This window comes from Dendropsophus ebraccatus, chromosome 15, assembly GCF_027789765.1.
Source record: "Dendropsophus ebraccatus isolate aDenEbr1 chromosome 15, aDenEbr1.pat, whole genome shotgun sequence".
Taxonomy (NCBI): domain Eukaryota; kingdom Metazoa; phylum Chordata; class Amphibia; order Anura; family Hylidae; genus Dendropsophus; species Dendropsophus ebraccatus.
This window is the reverse complement of record NC_091468.1, coordinates 41,296,307-41,313,707: the sequence shown is the minus strand read 5'-3', so window position 1 is coordinate 41,313,707 and position 17,401 is coordinate 41,296,307. Positions and strand designations below refer to the sequence as shown.

Here is a 17,401-nt window from a genome sequence, read left to right as displayed (position 1 = left end):
CATTGAAGAGGAAGTGATATGAGTCCGGTCCGGAATAAAACATAAAATATGCATGGAGAGAAGCTTGCTTTACATTATGTCAATATCAACTAGAATAAATACACCACTTTATTTCTTCAAGACTCTTGCTGCATTATGTCAGCTCTCTGCCTGACAACTGCCTTTGTCTGGTCTCTAAGTAGCCCTACGGTGAGCAGCTGTACACGTTAATTTGAGGTTCAGTGCAATGTCAATTGAGTCTTAAAATAAGAAGACAACAGCTGCACAACAATACCTGGGCTTCATGGAAAAATGTAGCTAAGCCATTCAGAACTTAAACAGTGATTTTAGAATTAATTTCTAAAAAGGTAAACTAAAAGCAAAAATAAAATATAAATGTTTTATTTATTTAAAAAAAAAAACACTAAAGGAAAACCAATTACATTTTTATCATTTTATTTTACCTGTGTACAGGACTTGGTTCACTTGAAGATAAGGTACCTTCTGAGCTCTGTTTATTCCGCAAAGTTTCCCTTGAATTAGCATTGTTCTGTCTTAGCCCTAAAAAAATAAATAAAAAAGAAGAAGTAAAAGGATAAATTTATGTAAAATACTTTAAATACATAATGCTATCAATTGTTTGTGAATCCTAATATCACAACAAACCAGAAATAGGAAGTGAACAAGCACAATATTATTTGTGACTACTGCAAGTAAAATTACCTTGACGAGTACATAATGAGGAAATATAAAAGACGTGTAAAGTAGCAATAATATGGATTAAATACAAGATAATATTTATCAAGACTATCAGCTGAAAATGATAAGAATTCGTAAACTTTTTTTTTTAACAAGTGCATTTTTATGACAAAGCAGAATACGTGTCTCTTTGCAGGGTAAGTTTTATAGGGCAGGTTTTATCCAAAGCACTGGGTAAAAATAACAACAACAAAAAAAACTTCAGAAGAACCTCTCCAAATTTTTTATTCTAAAAAGAAAAACAGTAAGTAAGTCACTGCTAAATTAAGTCAGACCCCAGACATCAGACCCCAAAATTAAATCGGACACCTTACCACTAAATTAATTCAGATGGCAGACATCAGAACCCACAATTAATACAGACCCTAGACCCCAAATTTAACTCTGACACCTCAGCTCAAATTTAATTCAGATGCTAGTCATCCGGCCCCACAATTAATAAAGACCCCCAAATTAATTTAGACATCAGACCCCACAATTAATTCAGCCCCAAGAGAATTCAGACTACTACATGGGGCTGAAATCTCTATGGGGTGCTTCCTCGGTGTGACAGCTGCCCCCTTCCTCTAACAGTTGTCCTTTCTGTCACAGTCCTTCTTCCTTAAACAGTAGTCCTGCCGGTGAGCTTTATTGGAATGTACCACCTATATATTATCACATTTAAAGCAGATATAGATACATAAATACGTGCTGGAGGAATGCATCATTACCGCTACCAGTACATAGTACCAAATTTGTGCAAATATTTAGCACAATTGTACCAGCTGTAAACCAATAAAGGGTTTTGGTAATCCAGATACCAACACCCAAATTGATCAGAATGTGAATTGTACCATCACTGTAACATCTAGGCAAACACTGGAATACAACTGCTACTATTATTATGGTGGTTATCACTTTAACGTAGATCCATGTTTTGTTTGATGCACAATAGTTGATAAAAATGTATTTTTCAATGTAATTAATTAAATGTTAATGTTTTATTCATTTGTTATATTCATTTTCCATTGGGAGTGAAGCCGATGTAGATTTTAGCTACAATTTATGCTCTCTCTTTATGTTAAATTCAGATAAATAAAGTGTTGTGTTAGGCTATGGATCCTATAACCCCCACTTTACACCAAATTGAGCCCCCCCTCAGTGAGCATGGGGTAAAATGCAAAAATTGTAAAATGTTATTTTATTTTTTGCAAAACTGCAGCGGGCACAACAATCTGCTTCTAGCACTAACAACCTCACCCTATGATCTAAGTATAACAACAGTTGTCAGAGCACTAGCTACCGATACAGAACTTAAAATAATAATAGAACAGAACACACTAGCATACCACTAGAGGTGGCCCCTTCTGCTGCTCCCCACTCGCTGTGCCCGTAATAGCACAGGCCGCAAGCAGGGAAAGAGAGGGAAGAAAGGTTGGTGCTTGCTTCCCCTGGATTATCTGGCTGTGTCATACGGCCTTAAGTTAATATAAACTTTACATGGCAATACAAACAGGAAGCAGCAGAAGAACTGATGGCAGTGGTGGGGACATGATCTCCTCTTCTAGTAATGTATTAATTAAATCCATTTATTAAATCCAGCAGGGATGAATGGAGATTGGGCTTAATTTAATTGCCCCCCATTCTGTTTTTACAGGCACCCTAGAAGTTGGTCACCAAGAACTAGTTAATCTAAAAATGTTCTCCCTGTGAAAAAAAATGCTATACTTACCTCCTCTGGTACCCTGCAGCGGTGTGCCCAGTGTGACCCTGACACAAAAGGACCTGCCTGGTCAGCCAATAAGTGACTGAGGATGTCCACAGCTGCAACCAATGATTGAAAAGAATCAAATTTTGGTTTTCCCTGGACAACCCCTTTATGCTGGAATCCTATACGGCAGTTTTTGTTCCAAAGCCTGGAGTGGATTCAAATAGGATGGAAAATATGAAGGGACGGCCTGTACTTCTCTTTTTTGTTGGAACAAATGAGGAACATAAGAGGAAGCAGCATCAGGTAGAGCGCAGCACCCCTTTCGGATATTTGTCTACACTGTTGCATGGTGTCTGTCTAAAACCGCACCAGGTGAAGGCAAATCCTAGTGATATGGCATCACTTACTATTACTATTATTATTTGCATTTAGATTTAATCTGCCAAAATCTTCTTTATGTTTAGTGGTCATAGCTTTTATTTTAGCCTAACTAATAGACTGTCTAAATAACATATTTAATTCATTTTCCATGGTAGGACAGTACTAACAAGCACTAAGATAGTACACAAGGAAGAAGCTGCAAAAGACCACGATTCCACTTTCAAAATGACACGTGTCTGGCTGGTGTACCCCCTGATCATTTAAATTCTATGATTATACGATACAACCAGACATCTGTGTTTAACTTTATCCCTAAATCACTTAAACTTTAAGAAGACACAATATAATTCTATGATCACATGAACGGAATAAAGGAAAAACAGCCACACGTAATAACCATGAAATCAAGGACACGCAGATCAGACGAACGCTACAGAGGAAGCTTTATATCTGTCCCAGTCTGCTGGCTATAGCAAAGGCACTATAAGTGGATTATTAGAGTAAATCTGGCCAGTAATCCTACCCAGAGCCATTAGACTGATATATATATATTTTTTTTTATATATATATATATAGAACATTGGACAAAACAAGTTTTCTTAAATGAGACTGAAAAAAAATAAATAAAAAAGATGAACTTTTATTCAATTCCTTGGCTGTGACATTATTATTTTTTCAAGAAGAAGGATCGCATTGAAGTCTTCAAAAATACATGAAAGGTTTCCCCCTGCTGTTTTGGTTGCCCTGCCTATAAATCTAAGCTTGCATTGATGACCTCTCACTTCAAAGCCACTAAATTAAGTCATTAGTGTCACACTGACTGGAGCTGTTAAGTTCTCCCTCAGCCCGCGCCATATTCACAGGTGTATTTACTGATACATCTCCGGGAGGGGGAAAGGGGGACAATGCCATTTATTTACATGTATTAAAGCCACCGATAGCGATAAACAAGCGACCTTGAGACGTTTCGTTTTCTGCAGTAAGACTGAATAGGACCCGTATAACGTTCCTGATATAATGGGAGGTTAGGAGGTTATAATGTGGCTCTGGAACCCATTCATAATTGGGGAAACCTATAATGTAGATAGGACAACACAATGTGGGCAGGAGAGTAATAATTTAATTTAAATTGTATATGCAAAAAAGAGCCTGTGGAGCCTCATTTAAGAGTTTCGAAACACCAGACTAGCCGGATATCCCTTGGGAAGAGCCCAGCCAGGGGGTGGCTCCTGTAAAGAAACCACCAAATCACCAGTCAATGTAATGACAAGGGAAAAACCAAGGCCAGGTATCCATCCATATATAGCCGTTTCAGGGTGTTGCAGTGTGGAACAGGATTCTGGCTAGGTGGGAGCAATGCCTAGTAGAGCCATACGGGAAGCAGATCACTGATCTCAGTGAGACCAGCAAAAGAAAACACTGTCGGCTGCAGGCTAAAGCGTTCAATACAACGAAATCCCAGGTGCATTGCTCCCTGGGATTTATTAACATGCATAAAAGAGCTTTATTTTAAATTGTATAGTTTCATTCCTATTCAAATCTTCACAATATAGAAAAAATAGAGAAACCTGGAACTTTATTGAAGGAAAAACTTTAAAACGCCATGCAGGGTTAGCAGATGGTGGGGACGCCAGTAACCTATGGCCGTGTGACGGTTGTTTCGCGCATTTCAATAAATTTCAAGTTTTTATGCCCTTTAAATTCTCTATTTTTTTCCTATAATGTGAAGATTACATTGTTTACCTATCCCACAAAGTGCGCATCCCATATACATATCTATTTTTTGTGAAATACTCGAAGATTATCGGCAGGACTATTTCTATAAATATGGGTCAGTAGTGCCGATCACTGTACCTACCTATGAACTGTTCATTTGTATTCTATGTTCTTTAACCCCTTAACGACAGCAGGCGCAAGTATACGCCCCCGCAGGGTGGGCTTTAACATAAATGGGCGTATACTTACGCCCGATGTTTCCCCGATCGCTGTGGGTTCACACACAGCGGTCGGGGAAGATGGCCTGCTATAATGTATAGCAGGCCATCTCTGCTCGTCGGCATGGGGGGTGATTAACCCCTCCCATGCCGACGATCGCTGCTATATGCTGATCAATACAGATCAGCATATAGCAGCTAAATTTAATTAAAGCAATGGCGATTGGTGCTGTCCGAGATAGCACCAATTGCCATTAGTGTCCTGGGGAAAGATGGCGCCGATGCCACACCCACGATCGCCGTGTTAGGCCGGACAGTACCGGCCGGCCCATCATTGCGATCAAACTGTAAAAAAACAGTTTTGCCGGGTTCTGCACCCCTCAGCTAGGTAGCTGAGGGGTGCAGAACAGGTGTGTGTGGTGCAGGTGTACCATACTCACCTGATCTGGGCGTCCGGAGCGACGATCTGCGGTCCGCGCCGTCCTCGCGTCTTCTTCGGGTCACTTCTGGGTTCGGTCGTCCAGAGTCAGAAATCTTCGGAAACGCTCGGGTCCTCGGGTTCGGCAAGCCTCGGCAATCTCCGGCAGCGTTGCTCTACTGCCCCCTAGCGGCTGATCAGTGAATATCATTCACTGATCAGTTGCTTTGGGTTAAAAAGATTTTTTTTATATTTTTTTTTCCCCAAATTTTTATTTTTTTGCGCCCTAACGCCTATGAGTGCTGATCAGCATCGCACATAAGTGCGCTGCTGATCAGCAACTCCTCCTTTTTGGCGTAGGGGCATTTTTTCCCCCCTATATCCTACCGCAACTGTCTGCTGATAAGTGCCGCACATAAGTGCGGCATTTATCAGCAGCTCCTTTCTTGGCGTAGGGATATTTTTTCTTACTGTCAAAAAAACACGTAAAAAACACTACACTACACCACACTACATGGAATAAAGTTTTACACTAGACTACATTACACATTTACATACCCCATATACCAATCCCCGTATAAAGATGGCCCCCAAGGTGTTTTCGGCGTCAGAGGCATAAGTTATTATTGCCTCCGACACCGAAACAGCCAGTGAGGATGAATGGGGGGATCCTTTGTTCCCCCATTCATCCTCATCATCCAGTGACGTGTCTGGGGGGTAGCGTAGCGTACGCTGCCCCCCAGACACGTCTTTTCCGCCAGAACCGTCCCAATAAGAGATCACGGTATGGCGTGAAATTCTACAAACTCTGTGAGAGTACCTCAGGGTACACTTACAGATTTAGGGTACGTGCACACTGCGGAATGGCGAAGGATAACCCTTTGTGCATTCCGCAGCTGGCACCCACCGGCGGACTGATGGAGGCGCGCGTCTCCACCCGTGTCATAGACTCCATCCTATGCACGGGCGGATTCCGCAGTCAGTCCAAAGAATGAACACGTTCATTCTTTGGACAGAGGGCACAGAATGGAGTGTGACACGAGAGGAGACGTGCGCCTCCATCAGTCCGCCGGTGGGTGCCAGCTGCGGAATGCACAAAGGGTTATCCTTCGCCATTCCGCAGTGTTCACGTACCCTTAGAGTGTATGAAGGAAGGGACACCCAAATCCAGCCCCCAGATGTCCCTCCCCATCCTCGGAGTTAGTGGGAAGATCGTTTGGGAACTGATCTTCCCACTGCTGGATAAAGGTTACCACCTGTACGGGGATAACTTTTATACCAGCACCCCCTCTTCCGGTCCCTCGCTGCCTGAGCTACTGTAGCTTGCGGCACGATCCGAAAATATCAGAAGCAGTAACAGAGCCCTAATATTTAGCAGCCATGGAGCGGATCCAGCGCTTCTGGATATGAAGGACCCCGTATCGCACCAGGACAACATTTTCCAGGTGACATCCCCCACACTGGAGAACGGGAGACCCCAGAAGAAGTGCAGAGTGTGGCGTAACAGGGAGATCAGGAAGGACGCCATTTTCCAGTGTGACACCTGTCCTGATCACCCCGGCCTCTGCATACTGGATCGCTTCAAGGCGTACCACACGTCATTGGAGTTCTACATTATCTAAATTCTGTCCCTTATTCCTATTTCAGGGGTCACGTTGATCCAGGGATTATTCTGATCGCCAATATGGAGTCAGGAAGGAATTTTTCCCCTGTGATGAGGCTACTGTCGTCTGCCTCACAAGGGTTTTTTTTTGCCTTCCTCTGGATCAACACAGGTTGAATTTGATGGACACCTGTCATTTTCAACCTTATAAACCAATAATTGGCCTAATACCCCCAAATAAATTAGAATTGTCCCTTTTCCCCAGCTAAGTAGGTATGGCCGCCATTCCCATTAGAGGAGGCCATGATGCAATTACAAAGCCTCTGTGCGGCCAGGACAGTAGAAACCCCCCACAAGTGACCCTATTCTGGAAACTACACCCCATAAGGAATCTAACGAGGGGGGCAGCGGGGATATGGCCCCCTGGTGACGGCACTTTTTAATTGCGACATGGCCACCATCCTCCATTCCAGCCTCTAAATGGCGCTCTGTCCCTTTGGTGGCTTGCCCTGTGCCCATATGGCACATTATGTCCACATGTGGGGTATTTTCGTACTCAGGGGAAATTACCCTACACGTTTTGTGTTCACTTTCTTTTTTAACCCCTTGTGGAAAAGGAAAAAAATCAAGGCTAGACTAACATATAGTGTAAAAAAATGTTTAATTTTTAAACTAAATTACTGATCTTGTCTTGATTTTTTTTGATTTTCACAAGAGGTTAAAAGATTAAAAAAAACACTAAATGTGTAGAGCAATTTCCTCTGAGTACGGAAATACATAAAGCGCCATGCGGGTGCAGGGTAAGCCTCCAAAAGGAAGGAGCGCCATTTGGCTTTTGGAGGCTGGATTTGGCTGGAATGGATTTCGAGGGGCCATGTTGCATTTAAAAGGCCCCTGTGTTGCCAAGACAGTTGAACCCCCCCACAAGTGACCCCATTATGGAAACTACACCCCTCAGGGAATGTAACAAGGGGTGTAGTGAGCATATGGAAAATTTTTCTAATTTCTTACACACTTAGCTTTTATTTCTGTGACTCCCCTAAAGTGTTAAAAAAACTTTCTGGATGTGCTTTTGCAGAGTTTGGGGGGTGCAGTTTCTGAAATAGGGTGCTTTGTGGGGCTTTCTAACATACAGTCCCCTCAAATACACTTTAAGGCTGGGTTCACACTATGTATATTTGAGGCTGTATTTGGTCCTCATGTCAGGTCCTCATAGCAACCAAAACCAGGAGTGGATTGAAAACACAGAAAGGATCTGTTCACACAATGTTGAAATTGAGTGGATGGCCGCCATATAACAGTAAATAACGGCCATTATTTCAATACCACAGCCGTTGTTTTAAAATAACAGCAAATATTTGCCATTAAATGATGGCCATCCACTCAATTACAACATTATGTGAACAGAGCCTTTCTGTGTTTTCAATCCACTCCTGGTTTTGGTTGCTATACAGCCTCACAAATACAGCCTCAAATATACATAGTGTGAACCCAGCCCTCACCTGAACAGGTCCCTAAAAATATCTGATTTTGAAATTTTACTGAAAATTTGGAAAATTGCTGCTAATGTTTTAAGCTTTCTTTTGTCTAAAAAAAAATGAAATATAGTTTAATAAATGCTGCCAACATAAAGTAGACATGTTGCTAATGCTATTTAATATATAATTTATGTGGCATAACCATTTTCTGTATAAGCGGAAAGGTTTCAAAGTTTCGACTCCATTTTAACAGAAATGTAAAGTACCATATGTCACGAGAAAACAATCTAAGAATCGGCTGGATAGGTAAAAGCATCCCGAAGTTATTAATGAATAAAGTGACACAGGTCATATTCATAAAATTTGTCTCTGTCCTTAAGGCCATTTCAGTCTCTGTCCTTAAGGGGTTAAAAGGATTGTCCATTGTGAAAAAGAGGACACACTGGGTTTAAAAATATTCCCTTAACAGATCCCCTGCTACTGCCATCCCTTCGGACAACCTCTTAAACTTTTGACCTACTGTAACACTGGCATCCTGTCCTTTACCTCCACTTCTGGGTTCCACTCTGTGCACCTGGCTAAAGGCCTCATTCACACGTCCGTAGTGCAACCCGCAATTGTGGGCCGCACTATAGATGTGCATCCGTAGTGCTCCGCAATTCACGGAACACTGCATCAAAGATAGAGTCCAAACTAGGACTAGGTCATTTTTGTTGTCACGGATCACGGCTCTGTACACATGTACTGTATAGACATGTTAATAGGGCCACTGAAATGCTTGGTCCTATGTTCTGTCTGCCTAATGCTTCCATGTTGCTGTTAACCTGTCCCCCACCTCTGCAACCCCTATTTAGGTCAGCCCCACCCTCTTGCTGGTCCCTGGAGTGCTTTTGCTGTTTCACAGTGTTTTAAAGTTAAGGTTTGCAGACTCTGATATCTAAATATTGACCAAGGAAGTTACAGTCTTCTGGATTCTGTCGCTGTTTGATTCCTCCTGTATCATGATGACTCTCCTGTGATTGGTCCAGACTATCAAACCAGATCCTGTGATGCCTGTCTTAATCCTTTGGCCTGTTCTCCACTCTTGACAGAGCTTTAATTGGACTGCCAAGTATACCTTCTACTGTTGGTTTCCACTAGTGTATAAGTTGCATTTAAGAGGTTTTTTTTTTTAACATAATTAATATAAACTTGTAGGGCTTATCAAATTAAATATTTTTGTAAATACAAAAATAAATGATAAATCAGATTTGCATTATTGTGCCCCCCTGCCCATTAGGCGAGCCTGGCGTACACTATCGATAAGGCATACTCCCTTGTGGTTTGTATAAAAGTATTTTACTTGACAAGACCTACAAGAATAACTATATTCGTTGAAAAGGGAGTTACTCTTTAACATATATCACTTATGCCAAGGATACATTTTAAATTTGTGGTGGTGGTGGTGGTGGTGGTGGTGGTGGGGGGGGGGTTGTAAAAAGCAATGGGGAAGAATGTGCATAGCCTGTTCAATACAAGGAGTTTAAGAAGGATACTGGAAAATACAATAAACACTAGAAAAAATGAGTGTCCCTTGCACCACCTGTAGTCTTTGCTGCTGAACTTGGTTCATTTTTCTACTTAAAGTATACAATGCTGCAAAAGAGAATCCAAGGCACTGAAGTGCAGACAACTTGTAGTACATTATCACAAATCCATATAAAATAGATCGCAGGATAACAGCTGTATACATTCTTTGTCAAGCCAGAAACATAAATCATAAATAGTAAGCACACCATAAAACTGTTTCTGTAGTGTTAAAGCCGGCCATACACATCCTTCTAATGTATTGGCAGTATCCCAACTCTTCCCCAATGATGGAGAAGATAAGGATTTGGCTCCTACTGTTCTCAGGATATAAGCCACCGCCAAAGGAGTCTGGAAAGCTTGGCCAAGCATTTCTGTGTATGGACCAAACCCTTTGGAGGATATGTTCCTGGAGCTACAAGATGACTAGCAACTACTAACATGTGGTTCATTTCTACATTGCAGATTAGCACTAAATTATGTACAGATATTTGTGGGAACCAATGACAGGATACATGGTAGGTGAGGGTCTATTAAAAATAATTTTAGAGAACTAGGTGCTAAGTTGAAGGGAAGGACCTCCAAGGTTGTATTCTCTGGAATACTGCCTGTGCCCTGCGCAAAGCAGGAAAGACAGCGGGAGCTTAGGGAGTTACATGCAAGGCTCAAGTCATGGTGTAGAGGAGAAGGGTTTAAGTTTTTAGAGCACTCGGCTAACTTTCCATTGGGGTACAATCTGTTTTTCACAGATAATTTGCACCTGAATGGAAGGGGGTCCGCCGTGCTGGGGGAGAGAATCCTAGAAGGGGTGGAGGGGTTTTTAAACTAGGGATGTGGAGGGAGGACAATGTAGTATGTAATATAGTGGCTGATAGGTTAGAGAGGGGACAGAACATTGAGGTGGGAGGAGAAGGGTCCTGTGGGGGGAGGATAAGAGCAGTGGATAAGGAGATAGATTTGTTGCAGATGAGTAGTGGGGATGATTGTAGCCAGAGCATTTCAATAAATCCCATTTCTTATAATGAAAAGGTTAAAGCGTCTCTGTACCCACAATCTGACCCCCCAAACCACTTGTACCTTCGGATAGCTGCTTTTAATCCAAGATCTGTCCCGCGGTCCGTCGGGAGGTGATGCAGTTATTGTCATAAAAAATTAATTTTAAAATTGCAGCTCCGTGCCCTACGGGCATATCTGTGCTCTAACTTTGCCCCTCCCCCCACCCTCTTCATCATTAGGAATGCTCCAGGCAGATTGCCTCCTATTCCCCACCTGTGTTACCACGTCACATGGGCTTGATCATTAAGACACCTGTGCAATGTTCAAACAGAAGTAAATGTTCCAGTGGCATTCCTAATGATGAAGAGGGTGGGGAGGAGGGACGGAGGGGGTGGTGCAAAGTTAAGGCACAGATATGCCCGTAGGGCACAGAGCTGCAATTTTAAAATTATTTTTTTATGACAATAACTGCATCACCTGCCAAACGGACCACAGGACAGATCTTGGATTAAAAGCAGCTATCCGAAGGTACAAGCGGTTTGGGGGGAGTCAGATTGTGGGTACAGAGTCACTTTAAACTAGATGGTAATATAAAGTGTATGGTTACTAATGCCAGAAGTCTAGCCAGCAAGATGGGGGAGCTGGAGGCCTTGGTTCTGGAGGAGTCCATTGATGTGGTTGTTGTGACTGAGACATGGCTGGACTCTTGACATGACTGGGCTGTCAATATTCAGGGATTTGCATTGTTCAGAAGGGACAGGATGGGCAGAAGGGGAGGAGGAGTATGTCTGTATGTCAGAAATTATATTAAAGTGAGTGTAAAAGATGCAATAGTGGGCAATGACTGTGATGATGATGTGGAATCATTGTTGGTAGAACTACAGAGGAGAGTGAAAAATGTATTCTTGCTATAATCTATAGACCCCCCCAACATTACTGAGGTGATAGATGGTCAGCTGCATAAACAAATAGAGCGGGAGGGGACAGTAGTGGTAATAGATTGGATCCAGACATAGATTGGGGTCACGGTTCAGCTAAAACCACAAAGGGTAGGGAATTTCTTAACCTCCTGCAGGATAATTTTTTGGGACAGTTTGTGGAGGAGCCAACTAGAAGTGATGCCTTGTTGGATCTGGTTATTTCTAACAATGCTGAGCTGGTCGGGGATGTCACTGTCCATGAACACCCGGGTAATAGTGACCACAATATAGTGACTTTTAGCTTAAAATGTAGAAAAGAAAAACATGTTGGGAGGGCAAAGACATTTATTTTAAAAGGGCCAATTTTCCTGGGTTAAGGGCAGAACTTCAGGGCATAGACTGGGAGCGGCTGCTGTCACATACTGATGCAGCTAATAAATGGGAAATCTTCAAATCCACATTAAATAACTGTACTGCCAAATATATTCCTATGGGTAACAAATATATATGGTTAAAATCAAATCCCACATGGCTTACAACCGAGGTTAGAGGGGCTATAAGTGACAAAGGGGTTTTCAAAAAATACAAATCATAGGGGTCAGCTTTAGCCTTTAAACATTATAATAAAGTCAACAAAACCTGTAAAAATGTAATAAAACCAGCAAAAATTCACAATGAAAGGCAGGTAGCCATAGATAGCAAAAGAATCCCCAAAAATTCTTCAAATATATTAATGCAAAAAAACCAAGGTCAGAGCATGTAGAACCCTAAATAATAGTGATGGGGAGTTAATAACTGGGGATCATGAGAAAGCTGAGTTACTTAATGGGTTCTTCATCTCTGTATATACAAGAAGAGGATGGAGCTGAGGTAGGTGGGGCCAGTGCTGAGGTGGGCGGAAACAGTGCTGCTAACATGTTTAATGTACTGAACTGGTTTACTATAGATATGGTCCAAGATAAATTAAATAAACTCAATGTAACCAAAGCTCCAGGGCCTGATGGTTTACACCCCAGAGTTCTTAGGGAACTTAGTTCTGTAATTTCTCTACCCTTGTATGAAATATTCAGTGATTCTTTGGTGACTGGTATTGTGCCGAGGGACTGGCGTAAGGCAAATGTAGTGCCGATCTTCAAAAAGGGCTCTAGGACTTCCCCAGGTAACTATAGACCTGTAAGCTTAACGTCCATTGTGGGGAAACTATTTGAGGGGCTTATAATGTAGTGTGTTCTTGTACTATAAGTGATAACCAGCATGGTTTTACTAAGGATAGAAGCTGTCAAACCAACCTAATATGTTTTTATAAAGAGGTGAGAGAAGCCTGGATAAGGTGTCGGCTGTGGATATAGTGTACTTGGATTCTGCAAAAGCTTTGAAAGTTAAGGTCTATGGGTTTGGAAAGTTTAGTCTGTAACTGGATTAAAAACTGAATAAAAGACAGTGCTCCATAGCATAATTTTGACAGGTAACAAAGGTGAGTCAATAATGGAGTTTCTTACCTAGTCGAGTTGTGCTAACTACATAGTTTGTCTAAACACTATTTAGTAAAACATCATAGTGATCCTACTACATTGAAACTTACCATTCTAGAACACATACCCAGTGAGAGACAGAACAGGTATAAGCAGTTGAAAAAACGAGAGTCCTTTTGGTTTTTTAAATTGTGCACATTTGCCTCTCAAGGGTTAAACGAAACAATAGAGAATCCGAAGTAGTAACGAGTCCCTACTCAGTATGGGTGGGGAGGTTGTTTTATAGGTTGTATTCAGACATCAGTGGTTTTTTGCTATACTCATAATACCTTCAACTTATATTTTAGAGATGTTTTATTGTAGGACGTAATTAATTGATTCATTAATGTTAAATGTGTGTATGTATGAATTCATTCTTTTTTTAACTTTTTTTTATTTTACTTTGTTGGTTAACCTAGAGTTAACATTTGCAGCCCCACCTAGCTGATGGGTGGTGGGATATCTATATATATATTCTAGTAGGATTCATTGCTGTATATGACACTTGATAAAGAGACCAGACCGGTCTCGAAACGTGTTGTGTTTGATTAATAAATGTGGTTATTTTTATGGTAAACATTTTTTCACTTTCATTGGACCTGCGCCCAGCTGACCCATACTTTGGGAGGAGGTGTATTGTCGTATGGATTGAAAACTGGCTTAATAATCGTAACCAGAGAGTGGTGGTCAATGATTCCTACTCTGAATGGTCCCCGGTAATAAGTGGTGTACCCCAAGGGTCAGTACTGGGCCCCCTTCTGTTTAACATTTTATTAATAATATTCAGAAAGGAATTAACAGCAATGTTTCTATCTTTGCAGATGACACCAAGCTTTGTAGTACAGTACAGTCTATGGAGGATGTGGAGATGTGACAAGCTGGCTTAGACTCACTGATTGTTTTGGCGTCCACTTGGCAAATGAGGTTCATGAATAAATGTTAAGTTATGCACCTGGGTACTAATAACCCACATGCATCATATGTCCTGGGGGGAGTTACTCTAAGAGAGTCACTGATGGAGAAGGATCTGGGTGTACTTGTAGATAATAGACTACAGAACAGCACACAATGTCAGTCAGCTGCTTCTAAGGCCAGCAGGATATTGTCATGCATTAAAACAGCCATGGACTCTCGGGACAGGGATATAATATTACCGCTCTATAAAGCTTTGGTGCGGCCTCATCTGGAGTATGCCGTCCAGTTTTGGAACCCGATTCATAAAAAGGATGTTCTAGAGCTGGAGAGGGTACAAAGACGGGCAACTAAACTAATAAGGGGACTAGAGCATCTTAGTTATAAGGCTAGATTAAAAGAATAAAATTTGTTTAGTCTCAAGAAGAGACATTTAAGGGGAGATATAATTAATTTATTTAAATATATAAATGGCCCCTACAAGAAAAATGGGGAAAAGATGTTCTAGGTAAAAAACCCTCAAAAAGACAAGGGGGAGCTGCCTCCGCCTGGAGAAAAAAAGGTTCGGTCTCCGGAGGCGACAAGCCTTCTTTACCATGAGAACTGTGAATCTGTGGAACAATCAACCACAGGATCTGGTCACAACAAAAAGTAGTAGAGGGCTTCAAAACCCTCCTAGACAAGTTCTTAGACCAAAATAATACAAATGCATATGAATAAAACCTATCATCCCTCCCCCTTCCCTGTATCCATCCCCATCCTTCTTGTATACCCCCTTCCCTGCATATATCCCCTCCTTAGTTGAACTTGGACATGTGTCTTTCTTCAACCGTATTAACTATGTAACTAAGATATAGAATGGACACATAAATAACTACTTTATGCTAGGAGCTTTGCTTGTCATATCTGCATTTTCTACTATACACTACTACTACCACACACAAACATGGTTTGTTTATTTGCCCTCAAATGTGGAGAAAAAACCTACAATACAATACCCCTGATATCCCAAGCATTACAATACTAGTCAATAAGGGTTGACAATCCAGAAGAGAATGTCCAATATTGGGGAGGAAGGCATGTTACTAAGCAACACATGTCTAGATATAGAGCGATTGCCATGTAATTTATGGAGGCAATGGCTCCTGCTCTTGGTATTACTAGGACTTCCCCCCCATTCCATCATCACTCACTGCCGTTAATTTAGGAATAAGATCCAATGTTGATGTTCAGGGTATGCAAACTAGACTATTTTTCAGGGTAGAGAAAGTACTGTATTAGTGTGCACAGATTTTGAGACAACAGCACCATATAACTACCCACTATCTACAGTACATGTACCCCTTTCCACAGAGGCTGTATATAATAAAGAACTGTACATTTATAAAAAGTATATTCATATATTGTGGGTAACAAGACAGAGAGAGTAATGCAGGTCATATCATGCTTTGTCTAGATCACAGGTGGCAAACATGCAGCATTCAGTTGTTGCAAAACTACAATTTCCACCATGCCTGGACAGCAAAAAATGTTGCAATTCAGGCCTGATATTTGACACCACTGGTTTAGGTAAAAAAAACCATTGCAGTCAATTTACAGAGGCTAAATTAACAATTTTTTGTATTTTCCTCCCCAATGGGTTCAAACACAGTCAGTAAGTTTTTAGGCCCTTTATATCTTTTCACATTTTGTGCGAAAAAAAAAAGCTTCCCTCATCAGTCTGCAATGATTGCCACATAATGAGAATGTAAAAACAACATTTCAAATATTTTTGCAAATTTATTGAAATTGAAAAACTAAAATTCCACATGGACCCGTATTCGGTCTCTTTGCTACAACTCTGATGCCTCCTATTCCTTTTCATCATCTCTGAGATGTCTTTGCACCTCGATTGGAGTCACCTGTGGTAAATTTAGTTGATTGGGATTTGGAAAGACACTCTCTGTCTATATAAGGTCTCACAGCTGACAATACATAAAAGGAAAGCCAAACCATGAGGGGGAAAGAAATGCCTGTACAGCTCAGAGACAGCATTGTATAGGAACTAGAGATGAGCGAACCTCGAGCATGCTCAAGTTAATGCGAACCCGAGCGTTCGGCATTTGATTAGCAGGGGCTACTGAAGTTGGATAAAGCCCTAAGCCCATGGAAAACATGGATAGTGTCATTGGCTGTATCCATGTTTTCCAGACAACCTTAGAGCTTTATCCAACTTCAGCAGCCCCAGCTAATCAAATGCGGAACGCTCGGGTTCGGATAAACTCATGCATGCTCGAGGTTTGCTCATCTCTAATGGGGACACAGATCTGGAGAAGGGGGAAAAAAAACATTTCTGCTGCTGAAAGTTCCAAGTGGCCTCCATAATTCTTAAATTGAAGAACCAGGACTCTTCCTAGAACGGACTTCCTGCTCAATATATGAGGGAAAGTACATGAGTAACTTCACCAGTTATAAAGACCACCAATCAATGATATAGCAAGTCATCAAGGGTTCACACAAATGTTCATTTATACAAGGGGATGTGCTGTACAAGGGGATGTTTGTCTTTTGCAGACATGTTTATACTAGGCAATGATCATCAGTCAATGGTCATATGAACAGTTGCATAAATGGTCTTTTAGGCCATGAGAAGTGTTAAGCGGAAAGAGGCCGAATATTACAAAGGTATTACAGAGGTTACAGAGGTATGCCAAAGATTTCAGAGGTATTCCAAGTAAAATTAACATCCCCTAAGCTAGTGTCAGTGTCTAACCATTAGCTCTCCGTAATCGCCAGATGCCCAAACAGTGACTTCTTTGTGCTTTATTCTTTGTCTATGGAGCTGCCGAAAAGAGCCAAGTTCTCTAAAGACAATGAAATGGTGATGCACATGTACAACTTTCCACTCCATTCAAAACAAAAGAGTTGTACCTTTCTGGAGACAGTGATCTGACACCTATTTCCGATTTTGTGGATAAGAAATAAGTTAATTTCAGGGCCCTATTCCACAAAGCAATTTTTCAACGATTCTCAAACTACCGTTATGGTGAGCGATCTGAAATCCTCCACCCCATTACACAGAACGATGATGGTTAATTGCGGTCGTCCTGTTGTCGCTACTGCGAACGCTGTCTTATTACACCTAACAAAGTGCAACGATTTACAAACAATCAATGATAAAAATAGGTCCAAATTCTATCAAGTGACCAACTATTTCTCCTTGGTCGTTTAATTGTTGTCAGCTATTACACAAAACAATTATCGTTCAATAAGAA

At 41.3% G+C, this 17,401-nt stretch overlaps 1 protein-coding gene across 2 annotated transcripts in view; it reads right to left on the bottom strand.

Annotated features, from left to right (window-relative positions):
- The window catches only part of KIZ (kizuna centrosomal protein), a 102,026-nt gene that overhangs the window by 22,134 nt on the left and 62,491 nt on the right, over positions 1-17,401 (bottom strand). For both annotated transcript variants that reach the window (XM_069954224.1, XM_069954225.1), the window contains one exon: positions 444-540. In XM_069954224.1, coding sequence (XP_069810325.1) covers positions 444-540 — 97 coding nt within the window. The remainder of the gene's footprint in view (positions 1-443; positions 541-17,401) is intronic.